Raw genomic sequence first — 12,954 nt, 5'->3', positions numbered from 1 at the left:
TTCTACTCCCGTAAAGATTTACACCCTCGGAAACCCTGTACAGGGTCGCTATGGGTCGGAACCGACTCGACGGCACTTAACAACAACAACAACAACACTGTAAGGCAGGTTTCTTTAGTTTGGTCTGAAACAGAAGTGTTGCTCAAATGTGTTGGATATGAAAATGCGTGCTATGAAGAAGGAACCAACTAAGATCACGCTGGGATTCAGAACAATTTCTCTGTTGGGTACCACATGTACACAAATACAAAACAGTTGGTGTCCTGTTGTTGCTCTTAAGTGATACCAAGGTCAGTTCCAACTCATCGTGACCCTATATATGTTCCGAGGAGTGGCTGGTAGGTTTGAGCCACCAACCCTGTGGTTAATCATCCAGTGCTTATTCTACAGTGCCACACCAGTTATATCTTACTTTGTCCAAATTTAAGATTTCACAGAATTGGTTTTGAAAGCTCTATTACCTGACTTATATATGTCCTAGGCATACAGACAAGTCCTGGTTTGACGCTGTAAAATAAGCACTGGACTAATATCTTCAAGGTTGGCAGTTCAAACGCACCACTCTTGGAATAGTATACAACAGGTGTAAAGATTACATCTTCTCCTTGTGTTAAGATGCACAAGGAAACTTTGCACGCTATGCTACTGTTAAGGAGCTCTGGTAGTGCAGTGGTTATGAATCAGGCTGCGAACCTTAAGGTCAACAGTTTGAAACTACCAGCTATTCCACGGGCGAAAGATGAGGCTTTCTGCTCCTGTAAAGATTTACAACCTCGGAAACCCTGTACAGGGTCGCTATGAGTTGGAACCGACTCCACGGCAACTAACAACAACAATGCTACTGTTGACATTTCTGCAAATTGACAAAGCCCTTCAGAGTTTTGACACTGATCCTCAGTAAATGAAGGCATTTTCATTCCCAAACCCTGGCAATGCCTAGCAGGGAGCCAATCAGTACTGTTTTGCCAGGTCTACTAATGCCATTCAAGGCAGACAAATTACCCCAAGGACTCAAATGTAATTCACGAACTTGTTCCTTGTTATAAACCCTGATGAGAAACTTAGTAAGAGCTCCATCTTGCCTCATATACCAACTGTATTTTTCCACTTGCCTTTCTTCTGTACCATAATTTGCTATTATTTCTTCTCATACACTCTGCATATAACAAACCTCGGAGAGCACTAGTCTTGTTGGAGTTGAAGGTATACATGCCATGCCCAGTATGACTGTAGAATTTACTGTTTATCAGGACATCTTCTGTGAACAGGATGCGAATGAGGTATCTAGCTGCAAGCTCTGGCAGACACATTTTTCTTGCTATAGTAAGCACTGAATTTGGCATCTGTACATTTCTGTATGGATTTCCAAAATTTTCTAGAAACAAAAAGGAAAGATCATCTTTGTGGCAGTGTTAAATTGACATTATTTCCACTTTTTTTTAAAGGATATGAAAGAAAGGTTAATTTTTTTCAATTTTTAGGCTCAGGAATTTGAAAGGTAAAATAATTAGAGCCTCCAGTTTTAAGTCTATTGAGACAGCATGCAAAATAGTACAAGAATTATTGCTAACATGATTATACAGACTTTAATTGGTCAAAGGAAGATTTACTATTCTATCTTTTATACTGTATTAATTTTTAAAATTACATTTAGTAACAAATTGTAAATAATTTTAAATGCACTCTTTTCCTACTTATAAGTGTTTCTTTATTTTCAAAAAATAAACACCATGATTCTTACTGAAATATTTGCAATTTTAAAATGTAGATTTTCTTTTTGTTATTAGACTCATTTTTAAAAAATCAATAAATTGCTGACTCATTACTGATACTGGATTTGGAATGAAAAATAGATTTTAGGCTCATCTTCATTTTTTAACTTTATAGTCTTTATTATCATCTCTTCAGTCCATAGCAACTCAAGTTAACCACAGTTGAAATTTTTCTATTTTACATTTAACAGAGTTAAGAAGAAAACATAAGAGAAATACAGTGTGATACTTACCAGGTAATAAGCATATTTTTCACCTTTGAACACCCATTATTGTTGGATCACTCAGATTTGAGATTGAACAAGAATAATTAAATTGTTTAAAAATTCACTCAATGGGTTAAATAATTAACTGGAAAATTAATCTATCAATAATTATCAAGTGTCAGAAAGCAAGGTTAATAGTTTCAATCTGGTAATTCAATTTCAGAGAGTTTTAACTTTACAAAAAATCCATCATGATTAATGGAGAAAATATTGAACTTGTCAAAGACTTCATTTTGCTTGGATCTATCATCAACACTCAAGGAGGCAGAATTCAAGAAATAAAACAATGTAATACATTATTCATATGTGCTGCACAAGACCTTTTTCAAGTGTTTAAGAGCAAAGATGTCAGTTTGGAGTCTGGACAATGAAAAAGGAAGACCACAGAAGAATTGATGTATTTTAGTTATGATGTTAGAGAAGAATATTGAAAGTATCATAGACTGTCAGAAGAACAAACAAATTTGTGTTGGAAGAAGTATAACCAGAATGTTCCTTAGAAACCAAGATGACCAGACTTCATCTCTCATACATACTTTGGACATATCATCAGAAGGGACCTTTCTCTGGAAAAGGATATCATGCATGGTAAAGAAGAGGGCCAACAAAAAGGAAGGAGAACATACTCCCCAAAAAGTCCAGCGTTGAGACCACAGCTGTCCCACGGCACAGAGAGAAAAAGCCCCATCGGTCCAAGGGCAAATTCTTTGGCTGCTGCTTTTGACTTCTGCCTGTGGGTCCCAGCCCTAAAGTTAATTTGTGCAGGACCCTTTACTCCAGCCTATCCAGCAAGAAAAAAAAGCAGATTTGGCCAGATAAACAAACCATATGAACAATCTGTAAAACCCCAACATAAAAAGACACAACTATTTCAAGAATTATGCTGTGCACACGCAGATACCTAACTGACCTTCAGAGACAAAAATAGTAAACAATCTTTCTCCCATTAATTTCTCAATATCTATCTGCACACTTCTATGGTGGTGACTAGAGGAGGGGCCTGACCAAGTGGACACCCCCACCCATTACTGGTGGCAACTACGGTACACATACATGGCCTATTTAGCAGGGTGAATGAACAGTCAGCCACAGTTTTATTTTTGTTTCAAAGTGGTGGTTCTTGTCTCTGCTTTTATATTGCTTCTGCTTTTGGGCCTTTTGATCACACATTTTTTCCTGAAGGTGGGAACATTTTTTCCCTATGTTATCCAAGAAGAGTCAGCAGTCGTGGCCATATAGCCAAGCTACAAGCGCACCCCATAATATTTAACCATTGAGACAAGAGCCCATAACACCTGCTAAGCATTACATGCGAAAAGGAAAGCCTATCTCCTGATCATATCTACCAGGAGACACCCAGTAAGCTTAATAACATAGCAACAAACATCCATTCAAACATGAAAATTCCACATAACTACTGGAAATGATGAACAAAAAATAACAAAAGATATCAAAACATGTCCAAAAACAGAAGAAAGTAGCTGAGATAAATGAACTGGAGACAGACAAAGTCTCCCAAGAAGAGGAAGAGCAGGTTTTGGATTTGCTTGAGAAGGAATTCAGAAGAATGATATGGAAACAAATTCAAATGCTCTGAAAAGGGGTGGAGGAAAACAAGGAAGAAGTCAAGAAAGTACTGCACAAGCAATCAAACAAGACCAAAACAGCATTGGAAACAATTCAAAACCTGTGAAAAAGAGGTCCAGATGATTAATAATAAAATATGAGAAATGGACAATACACTGAAAGGGGAAAGGAGCAGAATTGAAGAGCTGGAAGCCAGAACCAGCGAGCTGGAAAACAAACCTCTCAATACTGCTAAAATAGAAGAGCAAGCAGAAGAAAGAAGGGTAAAAAATTCAGAAGAGAGTCTAAGATTCATGCTGGATAACATGAAGAGGAACAACTTAAGAATTATTGGCATTCTGAAACAGGAAGAATCAGAGAAGTCTACAGAGGAGACAGTGGAAGAGCTTCTGGAAGAAAATTTCCCTAACATCTTGAAAGATGAGAAGGTAAACGTACCCCAGAAAGGATAGACCCCAAAAGAAAATTACCATGGCATATAATAATCGAGCTCTCCAAAATCAAAGACAAGGAGAGAATCCTAAAAGCAGCCAGTGAAAAGAGAACTGTTACTTGCAAAGGCATGCAAATCCGATTAAGCTCTGACTATTCAGGAGAAACCATGCAAGAAAGAAGGCAATGGGGGAGACACATACAAAATCCTAAAAGAAAAAAACTGCCAACCAAGAATTATCTATCCAGCAAAACTGTTAATCAAATATGATGGTGCAATCAAAACATTCCAGGATAAAAGGAAGCTAAGAGATTTTGTCAAAGCCAATTCAGCACTTCATAACATCTTAAAGGGAGTGCTTTGGACTAAAACCAACAAGAACAGACAACAACCAGAGATTGACAGGCAGGGCGGTACCATCTGAAACTCAGATGGCAGATAGCAGAGTCCAGAACAGAACAAAATTATAACAATGAACTCAAAGGAGCTGGGAGGTCAACTGAAGATCAAAATAATAACAACGTCAAAGAAGGGAAAAATGTAGGAACAGAGATCCAGGTGGGCAGGAGGTCAGGGAGATTACAGGAAACAAAAGATTGTCTTAAATGGAGGGAAAAGTTCATAGACTATAAGGTAACCCCAAAGAAAGTTAACACATCACAACTTACAATGAAAATGAACTTCCAAGCAAAACAAGCAAACATATAAACTAAGAAGAAACCGACAAGAAATAGCACAAAAAAAAAACAAAACCCACAAGCTGCACAAGAAGGCATGCAGAACAAACAAACGAACAGCACTACCAAAAATTAACATAACGGTAGCAATTAATTCATACCTATTGATAATTACATTCAATGTCAATAGATTGAACGCACCAGTGAAGAGACAGAGAGTGGCAGAATGGATAAGAAAACAAGACCCTTCAATATGCTGCCGGCAAGAGACACACCTTACACAAAAAGACAAAAATGGACTAAAAGTTAAAGGATGGGAAAAAATATACCAAGCTAATTGCAACAATAAGCAAGCATGAGTGGTAATACTAATCTCTGATACAGTAAACTTTAAGACAAAAACCAGCATAAGAGATAAAGGACACTATCTCATGATCAAAGGGTCTGGCTGGTGACCACGCTGGTCACCGATAAGGGGAAGAGGGGGAAAAAACAACAATGAAGTTGGGATCTAAGTCCGACCATATTCAACAGACTCCTGTGAACCCAGGTGGAGACCTGGATGGCCAGCAGTTACGTCAAGACCCAAGAACTCCTGGGCCTAGAGGCAGTGACATGGCCACAGAGGACTAGAGCAGAGAGTGAAGTACCCAGCTGATATGAAATGAGGGGAGATGCACAAGAATACCCATACTTGCAGACAGTACCCACTTGACCTGGCTTCAATGGCTAGATGTTCAGAACTCAACTAAAAGAAGAAAGAGGAAGGAAAAAAAAAAAGAGTAACCCACTACAATTTGATAAACTTTACCTACACATACGGATGTAGTAGCTCAAAAAAGGGAACAAATCTTTACAGCAAGGATCACTCCCACCCCCTCAGTTGACAGGGATGGCAACTTGGATATTGGCTACCCAAAATGACAGTGGTGGTGGTTGTGCTGTGGAGTTGGTTCTGACTCATAGTGACCCAGTACAGGGTTTCTGAGGCTGTAAATCTGTACGGGAGCAGAAAGCCTCAACTTTCTTCTGTGGAACAGCTGGTAGGTTCAAACTGCTGACCTTAAGGTTTGCAGCCCGATTTGTAACAACTATGCTACCAGAGTTCCTTACACAAAATGGCGGCGGGGCGGGTGCGATAAAGGCAAGAAGTGACTGGCTTATAAGCTTTCAAGAGGGAGCCTAGTTCCAGATGGGGCAGGGGTTGGTAGATTTCCAATCTGTTGGGACCAGGCTGGCGAAAGGAAACGGGGATAAGACTCTTGTGGTACAATAGTGAATAATTGCCATCAGGACTGACTATGAGGGTCGGAAATGTAGAGGTAGATGTTTTTTGACAAAAGGAGGGGAGTGACTGATTTTGCAGCCTAGGAGCAGAGGTCCCTGGGACCATCAAGTGAGAAGAGCAGAGAGCGTGACCCTACCCAGAGAGGCAGTGATGCCAGGGATGGAGAAAGAGACGATGCGGTGGACAGATGGAGCAGCTGCGGACACTGGACTCAGGGAGAGAGAGGGGCTGTATGCTGATGGCCAGGGGGGGCGGGGGGCGGGCCTGTGGGGTGTATCCTTTGGTTATTTGATGATGCATGGAGGGGATTGTAATCATTGCAATGAAATGAAATATGATAGGATGAATGTAAAACTGATATTCTCCCATGTAAACCCACATAATTCACAATAAAAACTTTTAAAAAAAGGAAGGAGACTCCCAATAAGATGGATTGGCATAGTGGCAGCAGCAATGGACTCAAGCGTAACGACTGTGAGATTGGCACGGGACTGGGCAGTGTTTTGCCTATTGTGCACAAGGTTGCTATGTGTTGGAACCAACTTGACGGCACCTAATAACAACAACAACAAATGGAAATAGCTATCCAAATAAAGTTTTAGTTTTTTTTTTTACAGGTAAGGTAGTAGACATGATTTATGTTGTTGTTATTAAGTGCTATCAAGTCCGTTCTGACTCATAGCAACCCTGTGTAGGGTTTCCAAGTAGCGGCTGGTGGGTTTGAACCACTGACATGTGGTTCAAGCTGACCTTATGGTTCAGTGCTTTATTCTACAGAGCCACAGCATGACTCCAACCCTCAAACCAAAAGCAGAAACAGCAAAAAGGAAGAGGGGGCAATTAAATAAATTATGGTACTCTTACTCAATGGAATGTTCTCTACTCTCTACCTGTTAAAAGCAATGGTTATGATTATAAATTCTTGGGGGAAAATACATGCATATTATAATGGGAAAGAAGAGTAATTATACAGAGATCATAATATTTTTAAATGTTCCTAAGAAAAATATCTGGAAGAAAAGGAAAGTATCCACAGTTTTTTAAAAGAAATTTCTAATGTAACTTCTCCTATTTTAAGGATTTCCCAAATTTTAAAAATAGAATCTTCAAATAGGCTATACGCAAACTGGTAAACACCTGACTTCATTGCCTTAGCTGCCCTGTCCCCTTTTAATAACTGAGTCCCAGTTAGAAATCTGAGACCTCTGTTACCCCAGTAAGATTCTTTCTCTAGGGAATTTGAATGGAGAAACAAATCTGTTTTAGAAGGTACTGCTGCAGATCTCCCAAGCCACTGATGTGCCCCAGTCTTGGGGTTGCCAGAGGCTCAATTGTTCTTTGCTTTTGAAATATAGGAGTTATTCATCCAGTGGTTTGTTTTGTTGTTGTTAAGTGTCATTGAGTCAGTTTCAACTCAGAGACCCTGTATAGGGTTTCCAAGATATGGATGGTGGGTTTGAACTGCTAACCTTGCAGTTAGCAGTCCAGTGCCTATCCTACAGCATCACATCAGGATACAATGCTATTTAATCTACCTAGAGTCTGTTTCTATGTCATGCAATCTTAACAAATAGTTCTATTACTTTTATAATGGAAACATATATAAAGGATATTTCATTGAAATAACTTAGTTTGAACCGAATGACAGGCAGTATTTTGAGGGCTGATATGGGCTGGGCTCATGTAGAGGCAGAGGAAAAAGTTTTGCTATCTCAGGTGCCACTAACTAGTGACCGATAGGTAATTCCCAGTATCCTGAGGAGGAGCCTATATTGAGAAGCATGAGTGGCAGGTGGTATGTCACCTACTGAACTACTGCCACTTGACACAGAGGAAAGCCAGATGCACTAGCAGTAGGAACACAAGGAACAGTATCCAATAATTCATGCAAAAGATACTTCCTGAGCATGTAAACTGTGCCGTGTACACTAAGAACAAGTCCCCTGAACTGTTTCTGCCTCTTCCTAGCTATAGTACCTCCTCCTTTCCCTGCTGAGGAAGGTGTCTTATCATGGCACTCACATTGATCAAATGAGCCAACCATGCACTGCCTCTAGACGTCAAACTAGCAGATTTAGCTCAACATTGACAACTGCCAATTTCAGAAACAGGCATTTCTATTTCAGTAACTCATTAATCCTTTCATGACCAAATTATTTTCTGCTTTGATTTTTTTGTTGTTGTTGTTGATACCATGTATTTTCAGTAATGAAAGGCATGCTGAAATCAAAGGGAATTTTTTTTTAGGTAATATGGACTTAGATACAACTATGTATGACATGGAATCCTGATGTGGCGCTGTGGGTTAATTTGCTAGACTGCAAGGTTGATGTGAAACACAAGGTTGGTGGTTCAAGCTCACCAGTAGCTCCTTGGAAACCCCATACAGGGTCACTATGAGTTGGAACCGACTCAATAGCTATGAATAACATGTATGAAATGTATGTCCCAAGTGGACTCTGGTGGTAGGAGTAAGCCCCATTTCTTCAGATTCACACAATCAGATTCACACAATTATGCAAGTCCCCATCAGGAGCTAGCACATACTATAACTGGGAAAGGAGCACCCCAAGAAACCTGAGGGACTAACATATTGGCGGGTGATATCTGTCCCACAGATCACAAAAGGGTTAATACCAGAGATTAAATGATTTCAAGTTTTGCATTGTAAAATTTCAAACATATAAAAGGAGAAAGAACAGTACAATGACACCCCTCACTTGGAATGTGTCACCTACATGGCAACATTTGTCATCAAGAGAGATTTATTTTACAGATCACCCATAGCAGGAAACCCTGAGACTATGGCTCTTAGATACTCTTCTTTCTTAGAGTTGAAGCTACTCCAAGAGATTAAGTTTCAGCCACAGAAAAGGCAGGCCAATAAAGTGAACAATAACAACATAGGAGAACAAGCTCTTTAGAATCATCAGCTACATGAGCCCAAAAGGGCAGCAGCATTTTCCAAAAGCAAATAGAAGAAGGCAGGAAGAGGCAAGAAAACTGGGCAAATGAAAATGGGGAGCCCAAGATGGAAATTGGGATGGCACTGACAGAGTCTGGGAATGATAACCAATGTGAGGAAAATTCTGTGTATATAAATTGCTGAATGGAAAACAAATTTGTTCTGTAAACTTTCACTGTAGCGTAGTGGTTACGAATCAGGCTGCGAACCTCAGGGTCAGCAGTTCGAAACTACCAGCTGTTATGCAGGAGAAAGATGAGGCTTTCTGCTCCCATAAAGATTTACAACCTCAGAAACCCTGTACAGGGTCACTATGAGTCATAACTGACTCCACACCCCATAACAACAACCACAACACAAAGCCACAACAAAATAATTTTTTTAAAAGCTCACCCAGGGCTTCAGAAGCTTTCACTGTATTATCAGCGGAAGGTTCTCTAACTTCTTCATGGATGGCGTCAATGTTCTCCTGAGAATCCTCATTTTCTCTGTTTTCCCAGGAAGTTGTTGGCTGAGATGCCTTAGAACTGCTCTCAATGCCATCTTTCTTACCACTGGGATCTACAAACACTGGTGTATCAGTGTTGATAGAACCTTCATTTTTGTCAGCACATTTCTCCTGAAACACAAAATTCTCTCTATGAAAGAGTCCCACACTGAGCAAAGTATACATACTTCATTGTCACCATGACCCCCTGGGCTGGTAGGAAAGAAACAATCTAAAAGGTGGGCCAGGCCAAAGTCACATGGATAATTCCAACAGTGCCCCATGGCACTGAGTCTGGATTTTGCCGTAATCTGCCTGGACTCCCTCTGCTTCTTGGGGACTTGGTAGCTCTATTTAATGAATAAATAAAACTAACAGAAAATAAGTACTTAGTAAATAAATAAATTCATTTATTTAAAGGATAACAGTTTTCTGTTTATTTACTATTTACCATATTCCCAGTGGTTTTCAAATCTCATTGCACATTAGAATTAGAAAAACAAAAAACAAAACCCCACACAGTTACCACGAAGTCTTCCCTGGGTGGTATCATTGATTAATGTGGCTTGACTGCTAACCAAAGGCTGGCGGTTCAAGTCCACACAGAGGCATTTCAGAAGAAAAGAAAGTCCTGGCAATCTACTTCTAAAAACCCTTATGAAGTACAGTTCTACTCTTACACATATGGGGTTCCCATGAGTTGGAACTGAATTGACAACAAGTGGCTTTGGGTTAGTATAAGCCTTATAATCTTTTATTACCACCAAATAATACATAATTTAATAGTGATCCTGGTACGGCACTGTGGGATAATGCACTGGACCACAAGGTTGGCAGTTTAAATTCACGAGCCGCTCCTCAGAAACCCTCTTCAGGGTGGCTACGATTTGGAACTGATTTGACAGCACTTAAAAGGAGCTCTAGTAGCGTAGTGGCTACGAATTGGGCTGTGAACCTTAAGGTCAACAGTTCGAAACTACCAGCTGCTCTGTGGGAGAACGATGAGGCTTTCTGCTCCCGCAAAGATTTACGAGCCTCAGAAACCCTGTATAGGATCACTATGGGTTGGAACTGACTCGATGGCACTTAACAACAATAACAAAATATATATAAGATATGTAATATCTATAATTCTATTATAACAAGTTTGGTCATTAATATGAATCTTGGAGAACAGAAAACACTGTTTGGAGTTCCTTATTTTGGTTACTGGCACATGAAGAGATAGACATTTCCTTCCCAATTCATTATGGTGCTCCACCCACTCCACGCTGTCAAGATTTTACCTTTCACCTTTCTCTTTGCCATTAGCATTTGTTTTTAAGAGTTATATCTTTGGGGTTAGAAATAGAAATATTTGGTGTTTGGCATGCCTTTGAAGTGCTAGATTAATTTCATCTACTTCAAAATCAAGTACTTCAAGCCGGTATGAACTTCAACTTTGATGCCAATCAAAGCCAACGGATGAATCTTGGAATTCTTATGTTCTCTTGGAGGAAACACTGGTGGTGCAAATAATTAACGCACTCAACTGCTAACAGAAAGGTTGGAAGTGCCAATCTACCCAGAAGCATCTCAGAAGAAAGGTCTGGCAATCTACTTTTAAAAAATTAGCCAGTGAAAATCCTATGGAGCACAGTTGTACACATGCACCATGAGTCGGAGTGGAGCTGCAGGTAACTGTTTTCTTTTTTAAATTATCCTATGAATCTTTTTTTTAAATAGTCATGCTGGATCCCATCCGTGGCAAATTCAATCAGAATCTCAGATCATAGGATTACTAACTTTTTGTAAAAGTGCACCCATGTGATTTTAATATGCACCCAGATTTAAGAACAGGGCTTTGAACTGTTTCTTCTGATTTAGTCTATCAGGGGTGAAAATGCAGATTTTCAGCAAGGGGTCAAACTAGAATGAACCAAGTGTCTGTATCTCTAATAAGCTTTCCAGTGCTGCTGTTGCTGCTCCATGGACCACACGCTAAGTTGCAAGGGGCTATCTCAGTCCTAGTTAAGTATACAGCAGGTACTCAGTAGACACTGCTTGTCTCCTGATGCCTAAGCAAGTATGCAACTTACTATTTTTCAGGCAGCATATCTATATTCATATGTTTAGGGTATAATCGTTGTAGGATATAAAATGGAATGTCAAAATTAAGCAGATTTTATTTCAGAAAGATGGTGCTGGAGCTATCACTGAAATCAAGTAATTCCCCAGAAAAACATAAGCTCAGCTACAAATATTCTTGGCAAATTAGTTTCCATAAACTTACTTGAAAGAAACAGGACTAACTACATAGGGAGAATAAAATAGAACTTCTAGAGATTCTGGTGAAAACTAGGCATTGTTATTAAATGCTTCATCAGGGCAAAGTGATAGAAAGGGCATTTTCCCTAATGTCCCATTTATGGGTTTGTGTGTGTGTGTCTTCAATGCACTTTGAGAAGGAGCCCTAGTGGCACTATGGATAAGCACTTGGCTGCTAACCAAAAGGCTGGCAGTTTGAATCCATCAGTGGCTTCACAGGGAAAAAGATGAGGCAGTCTGCTTCCATAAAGATGACAGCCTTGGAAACTCTATGGGGCAGTTCGACTCAGTCCAGTAGGGTCATTATAAAACAGAATTGACTCAATGGCAGTGGGTTTGGTTTGGTTTTTAATTCATTATGAAAATAGCATGGATGACAGAAAACAGATTCTCTTTTACCAAATAAATACAGAGTATATCTTTAACTAACGTAATATAGAGATATAATTCAACCTCATGGCATGCATTATTTTTATCAGATACTACCATTAATGAAAGTAAACAAGTGATGAAGTGCCTTCATTTACTCCTGTGCCATCCTAAGCTACCACTGCAAGAGCTACAAATCACACAATCTGCTTTCTTGTGTTACTGAGTGGAACATAAAAAAAGAATTGCCAATTATCATTATGCTGGAAACGGTTTATTCTACTATATCTCATGACTTCTAACATACTAATTATGAGATTATCGTTACATTATTTTTATCTTTAGGATAGTCTGAGAAGACATAAATTAAAAATAAAAAAAAGAAGTTCTGCTGTTGCAGTGGGTAAGCACTTGGTTGCTATCCCACTGCCACTCCATGGGAAAAAGATGTGGCTGCCTGCTTCCATTAAGATTACTTGGAAATCCTTATGGAAGACAGTTCTTTGTATTTTGTCCTATAAGGTCACTATGGGTCAGAATAGACTCAGTAACAATGGGTTTTTGACTCAGTAGCAATGGGTTTTTGGTTTGTAAGTATCAAAAAGTGAAATAAAGAGGCAATATTCTGACAGAACAAACAAGATGGCGGATCGGGTGGACGTATAGCAGAGAGCTCCACCAACAACAACACAGAATTCCCGACCAAGCAGGCTCACGGGCTGGTCCCAGAACTCTGAACCACATATAAAGGAATACTTAGAAGATTGGAAGGCTCACAGCTGGGGGAATCTGTGGCAGAAGCA

At 39.5% G+C, this 12,954-nt stretch overlaps 1 protein-coding gene across 1 annotated transcript in view; it reads right to left on the bottom strand.

Annotated features, from left to right (window-relative positions):
• BEND2 (BEN domain containing 2) overlaps positions 1 to 12,954 on the bottom strand; it is a 71,865-nt gene that overhangs the window by 13,514 nt on the left and 45,397 nt on the right. Inside the window, exons 9-10 of the mRNA XM_006835683.1 lie at positions 9,382 to 9,607; positions 1,172 to 1,375 (exon numbers count right to left, since the gene is read on the bottom strand). Of these exons, the coding sequence (XP_006835746.1) occupies positions 1,172 to 1,375; positions 9,382 to 9,607 (430 nt within the window). The remainder of the gene's footprint in view (positions 1 to 1,171; positions 1,376 to 9,381; positions 9,608 to 12,954) is intronic.

The sequence above is a fragment of the Chrysochloris asiatica genome, unplaced genomic scaffold (genome assembly GCF_000296735.1).
Source record: "Chrysochloris asiatica unplaced genomic scaffold, ChrAsi1.0 scaffold00018, whole genome shotgun sequence".
Lineage (NCBI taxonomy): Eukaryota > Metazoa > Chordata > Mammalia > Afrosoricida > Chrysochloridae > Chrysochloris > Chrysochloris asiatica.
Note: the sequence above shows the minus strand (reverse complement) of the source record. Positions and strands in the feature narration are given on the sequence as shown.